This window comes from Diabrotica virgifera, chromosome 9 (assembly GCF_917563875.1).
Source record: "Diabrotica virgifera virgifera chromosome 9, PGI_DIABVI_V3a".
NCBI lineage: Eukaryota > Metazoa > Arthropoda > Insecta > Coleoptera > Chrysomelidae > Diabrotica > Diabrotica virgifera.
Genome location: NC_065451.1, coordinates 55,750,667 through 55,770,863, shown reverse-complemented (window position 1 = coordinate 55,770,863; position 20,197 = coordinate 55,750,667). Strand labels below are relative to the sequence as shown.

General features: G+C 31.7%; 1 protein-coding gene across 2 annotated transcripts in view; it reads left to right on the top strand.

Annotated features, from left to right (window-relative positions):
* The window catches only part of LOC126891893 (arf-GAP domain and FG repeat-containing protein 1), a 260,586-nt gene extending 243,574 nt beyond the window's left edge, over nucleotides 1-17,012 (top strand). For both annotated transcript variants that reach the window (XM_050661234.1, XM_050661235.1), the window contains exon 6: nucleotides 9,347-17,012. In XM_050661234.1, coding sequence (XP_050517191.1) covers nucleotides 9,347-9,391 — 45 coding nt within the window. In that variant the 3' untranslated portion in view covers nucleotides 9,392-17,012. The remainder of the gene's footprint in view (nucleotides 1-9,346) is intronic.
* The last annotated feature ends 3,185 nt before the right edge of the window (nucleotides 17,013-20,197 follow it).

Genomic DNA, 20,197 nt, shown 5'->3' with positions numbered 1-20,197 from the left:
ATTATAATTTAAATCTTGAGTAGTTGATAATGAAATTTTTTCTAATTAAAATAAAAAAAAATAAATAAATAAAAAAAAAGGTCGTAGAAAAAGTATAGTATTCTACTCGCATGTAATGGCTATTACTCACTCTGATGAGTTACGACACTCGCATACGGCTCGTGTCGCAAACTTCATCATCGTGAGTAATAGCCATCATTACATGCTCGTTGAATAATATACTATTGTTTAGTAACAAAAAATAACAAACAGATGGTCATAAACAAAAAACCACAAATAAATGTAATTATATGTTAAAAAGGAACTTATCAAACCTGTCGGGATTCTGGCGTGTCGGGATTTTGGCCGTCGGGATTTTGGCTGTCGGGATTTTGGGGTAGACCCCATCAGCCCATCTCATTTGTGGCCTTCCTCTGATTCTCCTTCCTAACCGTGGTCTCCATTGTTGTATTTCGTGGTTCTATCTTTTATCCTTCAGTCGGGCATTGTGTCCTGCGAAGCTCCATTTTAATTTGGCTGCATGTTCGCCTGCGTCTTTTACTTTGGATTTGCTTCTAATCCATTTGTTTGTTTTTTTGTCTACAAGTCTCACCCAGAGCATTGATCTTTCCATCGCTCTTTGTGCCTTTACTATTTTATCCATATTGGCCTTGGTGAGTGTCCACGTCTTTAAACCGTACGTGAGTATAGTAGGGGAGTGCATATAGATTTTCACTTCGGAAAAAATCAAACAAGATAGAACTTTTTGTAATTTCATTAAGAAATGTTTAATAAATAACCTATCAAAAAGTTCTACTCGAGAAGTGGGTGCTTCATTTTTTATTAAACAAATGAACTACGAAATTAGATGTTTTTTTAAATAACTCCGAAAATATACGTTTTAGAAAAAATCTGACTTGACCATTGAAAAATTCAGAAAATTTTACAAAAAAACCTTATATAAAGAATTTTCTAAAATGAAATCTGTATCTTCTATAATTTTTTATTTATAACGCTAAAGTCACCCTTCTCACAAACATTGGCGCACTGTAAACTAGCGTACGGCGAAGTGCACGGTTGAGTTATTTTAATGTAATTCTTTAACTAATGGATCAAATGAAATTTTACAAATTGAACCTAAAAGAAGAATAATTAAGCTGTCTTATGGTTATAATAAAAAGAAATAAAATGTATGAGCATAAGTACGTCGGGGGCGGAAAGTGAGCCTTACATGAATTTTGTTTAAAAAGGATTTAAAAATGTGTAACTAATACAATTTTTCTTATAAAACCCTCAATTTTACACAACTTACCTTTCAAGCATCGTACTAAATGATGTTTCATTCAAAATAAATCTCAAAAATTTCATTCAAATGATATGACATCTTAAAAAATGTAATTTTTGAAATCTTCGTAGTTTTATAGAATTACCACCACCTTAAGACGTTATTACTCAAGTTTGAACAGATCTGTTACCGTTTTATAAGTGGTTTTTTAAAGGTTAGGATGTAATATTTAAAATGCATTAAATTATTTTACTTTAGAAATGAAATAAACTATTTCTTTTTGAGAAAATTAAGAAAGATAACAAAAATGTATTACAAAAACCGAAAATTACCAGCTAAAAAAATGTTTATATAAAGTGATCAAAACTTTTTTCTGTAAAACTTACCTAAAATACATTTAATAATAAACTTAAACAATAATAAATGTTCAACAAAAAAATTTTTTTTAGCTCTTATACATTATACAGTATGTCTGCGTAACTTGGAACTTACTATATTAACTTTTTTATTATCAGTTTTACCAAAAAAATATAAAATACTCTGCATCGTATATAATCTAAAATGCAATCATCAAATATCAAATTTAATGAATTTTATACGAGGTATGTCAAAATATGAATTTCACTCAATAGTAAAGTATCGTTAAATTTTACAATATCGAAAATTGTTATTAAGAAAAGTTGTTTGGAATTAAAAAATGTGTTTTAGTGTTCAATTACATCTTTCTAATTAAAATATTGTGAATAATAAAGGCACTTAACTCTTAAGAAAAATTCATATTTTTTACATACATCTTATAAAATTAAAAACGTTTAATAACTTTTCTCCGTAAAAGTGATAATGAAATAGTTATAATAATTGTAATAAAGAGTATCCGTAATTTGAGAAAAAATTGAAAAAGATTTTTTGATGAGAATAATGTAATTGTATATTTAAACATAGTTTTTAATTTCAAACAACTTTTCATAATAGCATTTTTTGATATTCTGAAATATAAAGGTACTTTACTCTTTAACAAAATTCATATTTTTGACATAACTCATATAAAATTGATAAAATTTGATATCTGATGGTTGAGTTTTAGATTTTTGACTCTCCAGAGCATTTTATGAAGAATAACTTTTTTCGTAAAATTGATAATAAAAAAGTTTACCATGTGGTTCCTAGCTACGCAGACATACTGTATAAGAGCTTCTGTAAAATAATTTTCAAATTGCAATGCCATATTCGGATTCAGTATAATCAAAAACAAAATAGAAACATATTTGATCAAAGTAAAATGATGAATTTAACGGTATTTTTAAAATTATTAATACAAAACAATTGTTATTGTTTAAACAATTAATAAACAATTAGCGGCCAAATCCGCGAGTAGAACTTTTTACTTTAACATGTATATAAACTAACAAAAAAAGTTTTAGAAAAATATAAGCTTGTTTGAATTTTTTCGAAACAATGCGTGTTTTCGTTCTAATTGCACTCCCCTATAGAGAGGATACACTGATAGTAAATTCTGGTTTTTAAATATTGTTCCATTTTATTTTCTTTGTTAACTTTCATTATCTGTTCTAGGTAGATATATTGCTTACTGTTTCTAAATTTATGTCGTTCAACGTTATTTTTCTAATATTCGGTGTATTCGTCATTATTTTTGTTTTTTCCAAATTCATCTTAAGACCTTCATTTTACTCTGCAATAAACCCATTTGACTTTTCATATCTAGGTGAACTAGTTTTATGAGTAATTTCCCATAGTAGGGCAGTCATTCAAAGCATGTGATCTTCCACATCTACCACATCTACCACATTTTACTGTTGTACCTCTTGATACGTCTGTTTCATAGATTACAACAAGGCTTTCGATAAAGTCCGCCACAAACAGCTAATGGGCGTCCTCAAAGCAAAACAATTACAATACAATGACCTTCGAATTATAACAAAACTATATTATAAACAACAGGCACACATACGCATTAACGAACACAAATCAGAAGAGTTCTAAATTAAGAGAGGAGTGAGACAGGGGTGTGTATTGTTACCACTAATATTCAATGCATACTCTGATGAAATTATGAAAAGAGCTCTTGAGGGAGAAACAGCAGAATTAAAGGTAAATGGAACGTCAATTAACAACATTAGATATGCGGACGATACTATCATAATAGCAGACCACCTTCAAGACCTCCAAAAGCTAATGAACAAGATAGTTGAGTATGGAGAAGAATATGGATTATCAATAAACATCAAGAAAACTAAATTTACGAGGATATCAAAGACCCAAAATAATGATGAAAGCCTGACAGTGAAGAAATCAAAGTTCGAATAGAGAAAGCAAGAACAAACTTCAATAAAATGCGAAAGGTACTTTGTGCAACAGAACTGAAATTAGACTTGAGAGTTAGGCTGGCAAGGTGTTACATTTTCTCGACTCTGCGTTACGGGATAGAAGCACGGACACTTAACGCGTCGACTACTAAAAACTTGGAAGCATTTGAACTGTGGGTGTATAGAAGAAAGCTGAAGATATCATGGACCGAGCTTGTAACAAACAACGATGTCATGAGAAGAGTTAACAAAAGACTGGAAATATTGGAAACCATCAAGACAGGAAAGCTGCAATACCTGGGGCATGTTATGCGCAATGAGAGATACAACATACTTCAATTAATTATACAGGGTAAAATCCAGGGCAAGAGAAGTGTAGGAAGAAGAAGAATCTCATGGTTGCGTAACTTGAGTGAATGGTACGCATGCACATCAACCGAACTATTCAGAGCAGCAGCATCTAAGATCAGAATAGCCATGATGATTGCCAACCTCCGTCGCGGAGATGGTACGTAAAGAAGAAGACCTCTTGATAACCTCGGGTTTGCTCTCTGATAATCTGTGTTTTGCTGACTTTTAAGCTGTTGTTTGTTGTTGCTTCCAATTTGTTGCCATATTTTCACTCATTCACATGGCCTTCGGTTGTTTCAGCATCTCCATTCTGATTTACTTTTACTGACTTTGTAAAAGAATTCCATTTTGTACCTCTTATCATTAATCAATTAATGAATGATATAAACATATAATACTATTCTTATTCTCATGATCGTCTTTCAGTGCGTCACAGTTTTTCGATTTCTTTCTAACGCATTAAATTGTATGTGACAGAAAAAAGGCACGTCCGTGATTACATACATTTACAAGATTTATTCTAGTTATTCTAGTTGTCGATAGATGCCGCCATAATAAAAAAATATTTTTTTTAATTAGATAATAATATTACAAATATAACCTGTATAATTTATAAGACTATACAAATCAAAGAAAATACCCTTTTATAAATGCAAGAAACACATTTGATTTGTTTTTATTCCAAATTGAAAATAAAATGTGACAACTGTCAGATTTAACTAAAATGTCATGTTAGAATAAATGTCATAAATGTGTATTATCACTACGGTGACCATATGTACTTATTTAAGTAGGACAGTACTTATTTTTAAATATTGTCCTAATGTACTTTAAAACCTTTCTAAGGACACGCAAATGTACTTATTTTTTTCTAAAAAATGAATATTTTTATCTTTTACTACTTTTAAACAAATTTCTTTGTATACTGTTCCACGTATTGCAGCTTTTGTGTCTTGATGGTTTCCAATATTTCCATTCTTTTGTTGACTCTTCTCATGACTTCGTTGTTTGTTACAGGCTCGGTCCATGCTATCTTCAGGTACCTTCACCCACAGTTCAAATGCTTCCAACTTTTTAGTAGTCGCCGCGTTAATTAACCATCCTTCTATCCCGTAAAACAGAGTCGAGAAAATATAACACCTTGCCAGCCTTACTCTCAAGTCTTAATTATTTCAGTTCTCTTGCACAAACTACCTTTCTCATTTTATTGAAGTTTGTTCTTGTCTTCTCTATTCGAACTTTGATTTCTTTGGAGTAATCCTTGGTGTGATTATTTATTGCGCCAGATAGTTGTAGTTTTCAACTTGTTCTAAAATTTTACCTTGAATTGTCAGGCTTTTATCATTATTTTGGGTTTTTGATATCCTCATAAATTTAGTTTTCTTGATGTTTACTGATAATCCATATTCTTCTCCATACTCAACTATCTTGTTCATTAGCTTTTGGAGGTTTTGGAGGCTGTCCGCTATTATGATAGTATCGTCCGCATATCTAATGTTGTTAGTTGGCGTTCCATTTACCTTTATTCCTGCTGTTCCTCCCTCAAGAGCTTTTTTCATAATTTCTTCAGAGTATGCACTGAATAGTAGTAGTGACAATACACGCCCCTATCGCACTCCTCTTTTAATTTCGAACTCTTCTGATGTGTGTTCGTTAATGCGTATGTGTGCCTGCTGTTTATAATATAGATTTGTTATAATTCAAAGGTCATTGTATTGTAATTGTTTTGCTTTGAGGACGTCCATTAGCTCTTTGTGGCGGACTTTATCGAAAGCCTTGTTGTAATCTATGAAACAGACGTACATATCCTGGTTCACATCCAAGCATCTCTGGATTAGTACGTTGAATGCAAACATAGCTTCACGGGTACCTACGCCTCTACGGAATCCAAAGTGGATTTCTTCAATATCCATATCAAGTGTTTGGTAAATGCGTTTATGAATGATCATTAAAAACATTTTAAGTGTGTGAGACATCAGGCTTATAGTGGGGTGGTCGTTTACAAAACTTCACTGCACAAGTTAATCATTTTTACACAAAATGTGTAACCTACCTAGAAAACTGGAGTACAAATTTTCATAAATTTAAACTATTCAAAAGGATAGATCTAAGAAGTGAAATAAAATGGAACGATGTTTGTTATTCCCTCGAAGCTTTTAAATTGTATATCAAGGCAACCATGTTAAATGAAGATCAACTCTTTGACGAACTGGGAATTTTGAAAGACGTGGCTACAAGTGAAAAAATTGCTGAGTGGAACAGAGAAGAAAAAAATAGTCAGGATAGATGGCTTGAAGTTTTTAAGTGTGTAGATCAATTCAAACTGAAAAGCTTACAAATATTATGCGAATTTATTTTTTGTCTTCCGGGTACTGGTGCGGCTATCGAGCGTTTATTTTCTGTAATAAATAATTATTGGACGTCGGAAAAGTCACAAATTTCCATATCCACTCTCCAAGGCAGCGATGCTGGTGTACGCAAATTTTGAGGAGACTTGTATTTCATTTCATTTCATTTACTTCAATCGAAGCCGGACCTTCTTAAATTAATTTTAAGTTCAGAAAAATAAGAATGATGCAAAAAACCGGAAGAAGATGAGGCTATTCCATCTAAAAACTCTTAATTACGAGCTTGTAACTTTTGTAAAGTTAATATAATGTGTTATGTTTAATTTAATTGATATAATTTTTTATGTTTAGCTACATAGTTTATTTATTTTTAATGCCAAACATTTATATTTGTCCAATAACAAGATACATTTTGCGTTTTTAATACATTTTTGTTTTTTGTACTTTTTTTTCTTTAAAAAGATATGGTCACCGTAATTATCACTGACTTACCCTTTTTCCTATCATTTGTTACGCACTGAAAAATGCTCATGAAAAGGACAATATATTAATTAAAACTATACTTAACATTTACGTGTTATTATTGACCAGAATGTCTCTACCGAAAGCTGCCATGAGCTGCCAATCCTTACGCAAGCCAGTGTACACTATAGTGTAATGTGTAGAGGCCAACTCATTACATTACATATTAACACAAATAAATTAAGTTATCAATCGAAGTAGCACAGAAAACGACAATAAATCGTCGTCGGTCGAGTGTTATAATGTTCTATCAGTACTTTTGGTGAAAATCGGGATATGTACAGAATTTGCTTAAGAGGAAACAGTAGCGATCAACAGGTAGCAAAAACGCGTTCCAAGATTGCGGCTGTAATTTTGAATATTTTTTCGAGATATTTGGCACACGTGTTCGTAATATAATAAAGAATGGCGGTACAGAGCCCAATTTGAAAAATATATTAATATGTGGAAATTACTCTGTAATTAAATACAATATTAAAAAAACGAGCCTGTACCGCCATTAAGAAGAACAAAAAAATACACTTTCTTCAAATAAACTTTTTCATCCGATGCCTAGATTTTGTGTCATTTTGGAACTACTAAAATTTTTTATTTCATTAGTAGTTCCAAAATGACACAAAATCTAGGCATCGGATAAAAAAATTTATTTGAAGAAAGTGTATTTTTTTGTTCTTCTTAATGGCGGTACAGGCTCGTTTTTTTAATAGTGTATTTAATTACAGAGTAATTTCCACATATTAATATACTTTTCAAATTGGGCTCTGTACCGCCATTCTGTATTATATTACGAATACGTGTGCCAAATATCTCGAAAAAATATTCAAAATTACAGCCGCAATCTTGGATCGCGTTTTAGCTACCTGTTGATCGCTACTGTTTCACCTTAAGGGATGTCATATTGTTCTATTAAAATCGACTCCTGCAAAAATATTTTATCGTATCTTTAGATTTAGATAATATTAAATTGTTCTAAATGACAAATTTAAAAATAGCTTAATATTATAATGTTCTATCAGATGCGACCAATAGCAATCCGGTATTTCTGCTGTTAGAACATTATAATTTTGAGATTCGAATCAGGAATATTTTGAAATTTCGTTGAATGTGCAAAAGTTCTATGATTTGTATCCAGAATTGTGTACTGAAAGAAATCTAGTAAAGCATTTAAGATACTCTTCTCTCAGAATACATTATATTGAGCTGAAATACCAGCATGATGGACATTGACCCTTCACTGAAGTTTCAATTCTATTCAAGCCTCTAGTACGAAAAACAAACAGATTTTATCTAACCACCACTTCAATATCTTTACCATCGATAAAATCTTGTGATGAACCCAGGGAAATGCTTACTACCTTTAGATAAACTACTGCATTTAAAAAAAACTTTTTAAGTTTTTGCCACCTGTGGACTCCCAGTTCATATAACCTTTTTTAAAGCAATATTAATGATGCAAAAGTTTTTGCAGCGTAATTATCTAAACAGAAGAAAGGTCGTTTAACTAATGACAATTTAGACAATAAAATGCCCTCAACATCAAAATGCAACTCTTCCGACATTTCAAAGCAATAGTAAATTTAGCCAAATTCTCGTAAAAAAATATTAAGAAACTTGTGTCTTTTGATTACTTTGAAATTTTTCCTTAATTTATAAGTTTATTAGAATATTAAGTACACAACACGATGTTGTTAGAACAATTTCGTTACAATTTTGGAAAAGTTGATGTTTCCATAAAATCATAATGTTCTATTAACATTTTATAATTTTTTTCCAAACACTTTTTGTTTGTTAAATAAATACTAAATAAATAAAATGTTATAAATAACTCTTTATTATTTCATTATACATATAAAAATTAAAAATTTCTATAACCAAAGCGCCTCAAAATGAAAATACAGTGAACAGTTTTTTAAATTGCTTTTCCTGCCAAACTGTAAAATATACTAATACAACATTATAACACTCGACCGACGAAATATCGTTTCCATACCACCAGATTGACAACAGGTGGAATGCTTTCTTTGGTTACAACCTCCCGAGATTTTCAAAATTTATAAATCAAACAGGATGCCGAGGAAATTAAGATGAGAGAATTTTAAATAATTCACAACTCATCTGCTCAGCGTGGTAAAAGTTCCAACAAGAAAGATTCCTTAGTACTTAAAAAAAAGAGTAAATGAATTATGAGTAAATGAATGAGCCCAAAGTATGATGCCTGGGGAAATCGGAGAGAAGAGGATATGGGACTACTGATGAGGAGGAAAAAACCTCCGAAACCGGTATAGATTATTCCTGCACTCTCCGATTTAACCAGAGTATTATGCAGCTGCTGAATTTTCGTGTTGCAAAGAAATTGAAAATGTTTATACATTTTAACAAAAATATTTAATTTAAGTTTATATCGGGCAAACAAGGAGACATTTTTTACTACGTATATTTTAGCATCTGGTGTCGTTTACACAACAAATAATGATAATTTACTATCATAAATACTAATGTTTTCATAAATAAATCATTAATTTACTCTTATGTTGCAGGTAGGGGGAACAAACGGTATGAACTCGAATAATCCATTTTTATGAGGAGAAGTTTTTAATTTGACGCAGTTGTACCCTAAGAATATAAAAAGATGTTTTAGCTCCACTAATTTTTAATAGATGTATATATCATTAAAAACACACGTTACCTCTCTATCCACCTCTCTAACGTTTATTTCATCAACTGGCGCGGTCAAGAACAAAGTCTTCAAATCAAAATAGTTTTTAATGTTTATCGAACTAACAGGTTTTTTGAAAGTTGGATATATTGATCACGTTTTAAAAAAGCAAATGTGTTTTGGAATGTTGTTTATTTCGAATAAAATGGTAAATTGTGAAAAATTGTCACTTGCAACCATTAATCTTAATTTTGTTTTTTATATTTTTTGACACAAATATTCAGTTTTTTAATCAATTTGTGTAATTAACTAATTTTATTGCAAATGATGCTGCTAGATCAATGAGTTTTCTAGTATAGACTCTGTGAGTTTGGCAACAATTCACACCAAAAGTGTTGCAGTCTTGCAAAAATTGCTGCAAAAAGTAGCAACTTGATGTTAAAAGTTAATTTAGTCAACAAATTGAAATATTTTTTAATGTTGACATATCCTGTGTTTCAAATCCGGCTCGAAGGACCAATATGTGTAGCTATACGCTATGAAGTACTTGATGTTTACTTCACAATGAGAAACACTATGAAATGCTATGTATTTAATTGCATTTATACATCGTGACAATGGTATTTGTCTTGATTTCTAAAAGTGAACTGACATACTGAGTTCTAAAAAGTGAACAATAACATTGAAGAAAGCTGGGAAAAACTCAAAGGATAATTAACGTAGCAACAGGCTCACTTGGAGAGCGGAAAATAATGAACACTAAGATATCAAAAAGGAAAACTCTATGGTTTTTAGACGAAGACATGAGAAAATGTGAAGAAAAGAAGAAAGCCTTTTTACAAAACAAAACACAACAGTTACACAACCACTAAAACGAATTAGAAATGAAATGAATACTTTAGATAGACAAATAAGAAGAAACGCTGGCAGAACTTCTCAAAACAAATGCAACACGACTTCTACGGAATACAAAAACAAATATGGAGAATTATCGGAGGGCAAAGAAAGGAGATGAACGAATTAATAAAAGCGAAACACATTCAAAAGGAAATATGGGTAGACTACTTTTGATCTTTATTTGCTAAAGATGACGATGATGAACCACCAATACCAGAATTGACGACAAACGGAGTAGTAAACGTTGAGAAGGAAGAGTTAAGGGACGCATTAAGAAATTTAAAAAATGGAAAATCAAGGGAAAACGAAAAAAAAATTAATGGAACAAAACAGAATACCATAAGAATGGGCATCAAGCATATTAATACCTCTTCAAAAAGGGAGGCGAATCGGACCCGAAGAATTACAGAGGAAGTAATTTATTAACACATTGCCTGCCACACACCTTTCTCAAAAAGTTTCATGGGGCGCCTCACCAAGAAAGTTGATCAACTCTTGGAGGCCATGTCAGACCAATATGACCGACGAAAAATTTTACGATGAGGCCATGTCGGTCATATATGACTGACACGATAGATTTTGAATACTCTTCTATCACTCAAAATTACGTGAGGGTATATGGATTTTTATATACAATTTTGTTGTTGTGGCGTCCAGTGATGCTTCATTAAAATATTGGTGACGGTCCAAGAAAAAATAATGGTAAATTAAAAGAAAAAAATATTTTTTATTTTTGCCATTCAAAATTGAAACAAAACCAAGAAAATATAAATTTATTACGTATGAATATTTTTAAAGCAGTCCATGCACATACAGAGTGAGTTTTATGTATGGAAACCCTCAATTATCACGGAAAGGGCTTGCACGATTTTGATAGATTTTGGCGGATAAATGTTTTCTAATACGGCCGATATTATAGTGGTAATTACATTGTTGTCATATTTTCCGTTTTTCTGGAAATCTAATGAACTTTCTTATTTCAGATAGAACACCTTGTATATTTTTTGCGTTTTGAAGTCCTTAAGAAATACTGATTATTTTTTATGTTATATTCCCTATACCTATGCCATAATTTCGGAGTCATTGCTATATTTATTAAAAAAAAATTTTTTAAAATTATAAAAATCAATTTTTTAGGCCTGGGTAACTTTGAATCATTGGGAACAAAAAAGAGATCTTCTGTAATTTTTCTCTAAAATTAATCGTTTCCGAGTTAAAAACAGTTTAAAACTAAAAAAATCGAATAATGACGATTATGAAGGTTCAAAAACACACATAAAAAATATTATTTTTGTAACTACGAAGTACCCAAATTCAAGTTCAAGCCTTATTTTATCAGTTACCGATAAGTAATTTGAGCTCGTTTTATTTTAAAACATTGTTTTTTAGTTGTTAATGGATCGTCCGTCCGCTCATATGCGCTTCATTAACAATTAAAAAGCAACGTTTTGGAATAAAACGTGACAAAAAATGTTACGGCGAGCTCCTAGAAGAAAAGTTGAGCTTGAATTTAGGTACTTCGTAATTTCGAAAATTATATTTTTTACTTGTGTTTTTGAACCTTGATAATAGTCATTATTCGATTTTTTTCAGTTTTAAATTGTTTATAACTCGAAAACGATTAACTTTAGAGAAAACTTTACAAAACACCTTTCTTGTTTCCAATGATCCAAAGAACGCAAAATAATGTCTACCCGGGCCGAAAAAATCGATTTTTATAATTTGTTAAATTTTTTTTTTTTAATAAATGTAGCAATAACTCCGAAATTATGGCATTTAGGTATAGAAAGTATAATATGAAAAATAGTCAGTATTTCTTCAGGACTTCAAAACCCAAAAAATTACAGGGTGTTCCATTTGAAATAAGAAAGTTTATTAGATTTGCAGAAAAACGGAAGATCTGACAACAATGCAATTATCACTATAATATCGGCGGCATTAGAAAACCCCTACCCATCACAATCTATAAAAATCGTGCAAACCGCTTTTGAGATAATTGAGGGTTTCCATACATAAAACTCACTCTAAGGACAATCTATAAGTCACTTTTTTACCTTCTTTCTGGCTTCCGATCTTCCTAGAGAACCAATCAAATGCCTGTAACAAGGCTTGCAAATACAACTAATTTTTTTGTCTTTGGTCAATGCATGTTCTGTTTTTTTCATTTGTTGTTCTCTTGGTTCTATGTCTAACATTTGTTGAACCAGCTGTTCTATGCAGCTGTGAATGCAAATGACGCGGACTCTACCAAAATAAGTTTTCGGGCAGGCCACGTCAGTCACAATTAGGCGCCGATTTTTAAATAAACAAAACTAATGTTTTTTATCATGCAATAATTTTTTGCTGTGGCCTCCCACGAACTTTATTAGAAAATGTCTGTGGCCCCCAGTGAAACAACATTGTCACTCATTTATGACCGACATGGCCTACAGCAAAAAAAATTTGTCAGTCAATTTTGGGTGACGTGGCAGGCAAAAACACAATATTAAAACAAATGAATGAAAGAAGAAGATAAAATAAAACACATACTTTGGCCCACTAGAATCTTTACTACCCTCTAATGTCCTAATACAGACATCGTCCAATTTCCATTTGATACGAAATTAACAAATATACGATTGCTCTTGTAATAGAATCTCTTAGCTTATATTGAATAGATCGTAAAGTCTGCAAGAGCAAGTACCAACAACAACATATGTAGTGAGCGTCAAAAATTCACCCTTCTCAGCTATTTTCTGAACCATAGAAAATAAATACAGTCCGTCTAATATACTTACCGTTGCACGTCATTATCTACGTCAGAGATCTAAGTTGACATAGTTGCCAAAGTATAAAAAAATCCTGAATCCATTTTAAATCAAATAGATCACACAATTATTGCAAACGTGGATTATACAACAAAACAAATTAAATATTCAATGTAAATAAATAAACTCTTTATAAATAGAGAACAAGAATTAAGTTATACGTTAAAGTAAATAATAAAAACAGTTAATATAATAAAACAAATACTTATAGTAAAGAATATAAACAAATATGAAGTGTCATCACCGCAACTGTCAAATGGATGTTAATAATTTATGCTAAAATGTCACCTTCATTCGATTACAGTTACAGTGTGTTCCGAACAAATGTGATTCATAAAAACGCTTTATAATCCATTTATACAAATTAAATGAAACATTATTGTGTATTTCTTTAAGTTAACATTAATAGAACTCTTCAAATATTATTTCTACGCGTATATAATAAAATATGTCTAGTGGCTGTAATTCCAGTGTACTCGGCAAAATGATTGTAAAAAAGAACACACCTACAGCCTAAATATTTCGTGTTGGTATCATGTGACGTCACGGGCTATGACGCGGATGACGTGCAACGGTAAGTATATTAGACGGAGTATAGTTGAATAACTGAGCTATGACTTAATAGTTTAAATACCCGACGAGCACAACTTTGTAGAATTAGTTAAGGAATCATATGGCCGTCTGCAACAAATAAATTTATTTTTCCAGATACTCACATTCTGACAAAAGCTTTTAACTAAACTATTGCTTGCCAATGATCCCACTTAAAATAATTTTACAAAATGGCGCCCTTTCGTTATTGTGGATGATTGTAACTGTCATCCTAAAGATAACTATTGTATAGCTTATTTCAGTTACCCAAAAATGGATTCATTTCAGTTTTATGATTCAAAAAATAGTTGGGTGTGGACTTTAGACGTGCAAATTAATATACACTAAGCATCAAAATTAACGCACCACTTTAAAACTGGGACATTGTTGATGTCTCGTATTTCCTAAACCTGTTGTCAGATTTTAGTGATCTTTTTAGTGTATTATAGCTTTATTCTTCAAAAATATCGACGTAATAATATTATTGCTAAAGATGTAAGTGTCATTGTCTACCGGGTGTAACAATGATAGTGTGTTTTTTCCTCGAAGTTTGGAACACCCTGTGGAATATTCTAGCGTATATAAAATATTGAAATTAAAACTCGACTGTAGCCTTAGGCTTTTTTAACATTTTGCTTTTTGAATTATTCACTTATGTGGGATAATAAAAAAGTTAGGCACTTTAAGAACTAGCCATGTTATTCATCAATACAGGGTGCTTCTAAATAAGTACAGCAAACTTTAAGGGGTAATTCTGCATGAAAAAATAGTGACCGTTTGCTTTATAAACATATGTCCACAAATGCTTCGTTTCCGAGATACGGGATGTTGAATTTTTTCTTACAAACTGACGATTTATTTATTGCTCTAAAACCGGTTGAGATATGCAAATGAAATTTGGTAGTTTTTAAGAGGTACTTAGCTATTGCGCAATTTTTGGCATACAATTAAGAATTTTATAGTCACCACTGCCGTGTATACGGGATGTATCTAAAATGTTTATATCCGTATGCACGCCAATGGTGAATATAAAATTCTTAGTTGTATGTCAAAAAATGTGCAATAACTACCTCTTAAGGGGGGGTATAGTATTTTTGATTATTTTTTTCGATTTTTTTTTATTGGCTTATTTGATTGTAAATATTTTCAGGAGTATACCATTAAAATTTCAAGTTAATCCGAGCAAAATTGACGGAGATATGGATATATACAAAAATTTTCTTAGTATTATATTGACAAAACTACATTTTTTAAACGCGTTTTCTGAAAAACATGTTTTTTTTAGGCGGTGTACATCATAACTCAAAAAGTACTGCACCGATCTTTCTGAAATTTTGCACACTTCTTTTTTAGATATTTTACTAGGTAGTGACGTCGAGTTTTTGCTTATTATAATATTTTTTTTGTTTATATTACCATTTTTCTCTTTACTGAACACACTTTTTTTTATTTTTCGATTTTTTCACTTTAAAGTTATACCATGAATTTAAAAATCAATATAATCATAAAAACTCGACGTCACTACCTCAATAAACTCTTAAACTAAAATAATCTTTTTGGTTTATATGTTTCAAATGATTATGTCCGAAGATATGGTGTACACCGCAAATCATCTTCTTTTTTCGATCATCTACTTAAAAATGACGCCACTGCTTCATTTTTTAATATTTTTCAATATAAATTTAACTGAATAATCTTCAAGTGTTGTTCTTTAAGATATCCTTTTACCCATTTAATTTAAACCTACCACTTTCAAGGGAAAACGTTTTAAAATTATGCAAAAAAAACGTAAAATTAACTATACCCCCCCCCCCTCCTTTAAAACCTACCAAATTTAATTTGCATATCTTAACCAGTTTTAGAGCAATAAATAAATGTCAGTTTGTAAGAAAAAATTCAACATCCCGTATCTCGGAAACAAAGCATTTGCGAACATATGTTTATAAAGCAAACGGTCATTATTTTTTCATGCATAATTATCCCTTAAAGTTTGTCGCACTTATTTAGAAACACCCTGTATTGATGAATAATATTGCTAGTTGTTAAAGTACCTAACATAAGCGAATGAGTTAAAAAGCAAAACGTTAAGAAAGCCTAAGGCTGAGTTTTTAACTCAAATCGGACAACAGGTTTAGGAAATACGAGACATCAAAAATGTCCCATTTTTAAGGTGGTGCGTTAATTTTGATTCTTAGTGTAGAATATCTATATGATTCTTTGCCATTGTTAGTAATCAGAAAATGGTCATATTTTTAAAGATAACTGTGTAGTTTATTCCAGTTACGCAAAAATTTATTAATTTAAAGTTCAAAAACAAGATGGGGGTGGGTTTTAAACGTGGAAATTAATATAGAATATCTATACGATTCTTTGCCATTGGTAGTAATCCTGAAATGGTCGAATTTTTATTGTACTTTATTGAAATAATTAATAGAAAGAACTTTGAAGAAAAGCTTTCTCTATTTATATTTTTTGAAATATACAATGTATACATTATAAAGACATACCGATATTAAGCTCAATGGAGGTTCATAGGAGATTATGTTTATGTTGCACTATTCTGTTAAGATGTTCTATAATCTATAAGATTGTAGTTTTTTTTTGCATTTTTAGGTTGAAACATTTTATTACGATTAGTTTACGGGAATAAAGTACATTATTTGACTTTAATTATTAATTTGAAATTGGTATTTTGAAAATGAAAATTTGAATTTGGCTTTCAGTCAATAAAAGCACCATGTTCATACGTCAAAACATGTCGTGTTGGATTGAAATGAAATTGAAAAAAAATAGTATCTGTTTTGTACATCATTTAAAAAATAAAATTATGTTACTAACATAACTCTGTTATAACAATCTTTATTTTTTTTATTAAAATAAAATTATTAATACATGCCATTTTTCTATTAATAATAAAGTACAATGTATATTGAAGTATTTGCTTCTTGGTGACACTTGTAATGACAGTTGATATATAGGTGGTGCTACCGCCATTCGACCTGGAATATTTTATTATTTCAAAATATAAATACGTGTATTAATTGTTCAACTTTCGAATAAAAGACATTTTTTATTTTACCCATTAACAATTTCTTTATAAGATGTAATTTATTGTTTTTTGTTAAGGTGTATTTATTTTATATCATTTGAAAGAAACTTTTATCAAAGGTATGCCAAAAACGCTTTCATCTATGTATTGTTTATTATAACTTTTAGATTAGTTACAAAAATATATTTATTTGAGTACGCTTACATGTAGTTTTTATTATTATTTTCATATTCCTTACCAAGAAACGTTAAAGATAACATGGTAAAATGCGAAAACTGTTCGGGAAACTATCGGGAAAATGATGCGATTCATATAGAATTGCAACAAAAGACAAACACCATAGTAAGAGACAAAACTCAGTCAAACATAAACAGAGAAGCACAACAGCCTATAAATCCAGAGCAACATCTTAGTAAACAGATGCTGCTAATAATATAAATCGGTCAAATCAATCGGTCAGTGTCCGACTCTCTGAGTTAATGAGAGATTTTATACAAGTCTGAGCAATGATTAATCTGATCGCAAAACTATTGAAATGATGACACAGAGTCTCATGTTTCTAATATATACTTTGTTTGTGAGAATAACAACAAGTTTTGTGGGGGGCCTCTAAAAATCTACCCGATCTTAAGACAAACCCCCGAGATTCGAATTTAAATAAAAGACTTTGTACTTTTACTTTCTATAATCGGCTTTAAAAGTTAACAGCTTGCAAACGAAAAATTAACCGTATATCTCTAAAATGGATAGTTCTAACACACCGCGTATAATTAAAATGTTAGTAAATACCATAACCCGGAATGTCAAACGTGCATTACAGTATTTCTTATCGAACTTATTACCACTCGCGGTATCTTAAAAAGTTCCCTATTTTCCGGCGATGAATCCCGGAAATATTCTATGAATACTAAAATGTATTTTTTGTTACGCGGCTCGGAAAAAATCTCGATCACCCGTATCTCTTGACTTGTCAATTCACATTTTAACACTGAATCTTTTAAGACAGTTAAATTCCGTCGGGAACATATGTGTCGAAGATCTGCAAACTTAGCATAACCTCATTTCTTTGAAGTAGATAAATATTATCCAAACAAAACAGACGTATGTGAGTAAAAGAATGTGCTTATTCAATGCTTTTTGGAACTCTCAATTAACTTAACGATTTCTGAATATAGGGTGGAGCTCCAAACCTGACAACAATTAATTAAATAAACTAAGTTATCAATCGAAGCAGCGCAGAAAACGACAATAAATATCGCCTCCGTACCACCAGATTGACAACAGGTGGAATACTTTCTTTGGTTACACCTCCTGAGACTTTTACAATTTATAAGTCATACAGGTGCCGAGAAAATTAAGATGAGAGAATTTTAAATAATTCACAACTCATCTACTCAGCATGGTAAAGCTCCAACAAGAAAGATTCCTTAATACTCAAAAGAGTAAATGAATTAAAAATGTATAAACATTCTCAATTTCTTTGCAAAACGAAAATGCAGCAGCTGCATAATACTCTGGTTAAAGCGGAGAGTGCAGGAAGAGTCTATACCGGTTTCGGAGATCTTTTTCCCCTCATCAGTAAACCCATATCCTCTTCTCTCCGCTTTAACCATTTACCATAGCTTAGGACCTTCCCGAATTGCAAAGAAAGAAATGTCACGGATGAACTAGGGCCATCTACCGGAAAACAAACTAAGTTATCAATCGAAGCAGCGCAGAAAACGATAATAAATATCGCCTCCGTACCACCAGATTGACAACAGGTGGAATACTTTCTTTGGTTACACCTCCTGAGACTTTTACAATTTATAAGTCATACAGGTTGTATGACTTCACATGAGTTGTGAATTATTTAAAATTCTCTCATCTTAATTTTCTCGGCACCTGTATGACTTATAAATTGTAAAAGTCTCGGGAGGTGTAACCAAAGAAAGTATTCCACCTGTTGTCAATCTGGTGGTACGGAGGCGATATTTATTGTCGTTTTCTGCGCTGCTTCGATTGATAACTTAGTTTGTTTTCCGGTAGATGGCCCTAGTTCATCCGTGACATTTCTTTCTTTGCAATTCGGGAAGGTCCTAAGCTATGGTAAATGGTTAAAGCGGAGAGAAGAGGATATGGGTTTACTGATGAGGGGAAAAAGATCTCCGAAACCGGTATAGACTCTTCCTGCACTCTCCGCTTTAACCAGAGTATTATGCAGCTGCTGCATTTTCGTTTTGCAAAGAAATTGAGAATGTTTATACATTTTTAATTAATTAAATATTTAAATGGCTCGGACAAGTTTATACAAAAAGAATATTGGAGACGATTGCTGAGAATGAGATATTAGAAAAGAACATCGAGAAAAGCAGGAAAAACTCAAGGATAACATAATTAACGCAGCAACAGATGCACTTAAAGAGAGGAAAGTAACGAATACTAACATCAAAAAAGAAAATCCCATGGTGTAGAGAAGTAAAAATAAAATGTGAAGAAGAGAAGTAAGCATTTTTACAATATAGAAAAAGACAAACATAACAGGCATTAACAACTATAAACGAAACGAATATTTGACGTCAGGCAAATAAAAAGGGAATACTGGCTGTTCTCAAAACAGATGGAACACAAAAAGAAATATGGAGAATGGTCAGAGAAGAAAGAAAAGAGATAAACGAACTAATAAAAACGAAACACATTCAGAGGATAGGAAACATGAGCAGACTACTTTTGATCCATATTTGTTAAAGATGACGATCAGGGCCGCCGAGAGGGCGGTACAACCGGTACATTTTACCGGGGCCCGGCGTCGACCAGACCAGAAACGTAATTTTTCCCTTTTTTGCTCTTCACTTTATGTCCATAATGAGTTTAATTAGATAATATTCGGCTATATTTAACCATCATCTTTCTCTTTGCATTATCCCTATGCGGGGTCGGCTTCCCTAATTGCATTTCTCCACACAATTCTATCTTGGGTCATATCAATGTTAATCCCCTTTACCAACATGTCCTGCCTTATCGTCTCCCTCCAAGTCTTCTTTGGTCTTCCTCTCCTACTCCTTCCAGGAATTTGCACTTCAGCTATTCTTCGTGTTGGGTGATTAAAGTCTCGACGTTGAACATGACCAAACCATATTAACCTATGCTCTCTCATTTTGGCATCCATTGGTGCCACACCTAGACTTCCCCTAATATACTAATTTCTAATTGTATCCTCCTTTGTCACTCCACTTATCCATCTAAGCATTCTTATTTCCGGCACATGCATTCGTGGTTCCTCTTTCTTTGTCACTGTCCAACATTCAGTTCCGTGCATCATAGCCGGTCTTATGGCTGTTTTATAGAATTTTCCCTTCAGCTTCATTGGAATTTTTCTGTCACACAACACACCACTCGCTTCTTTCCA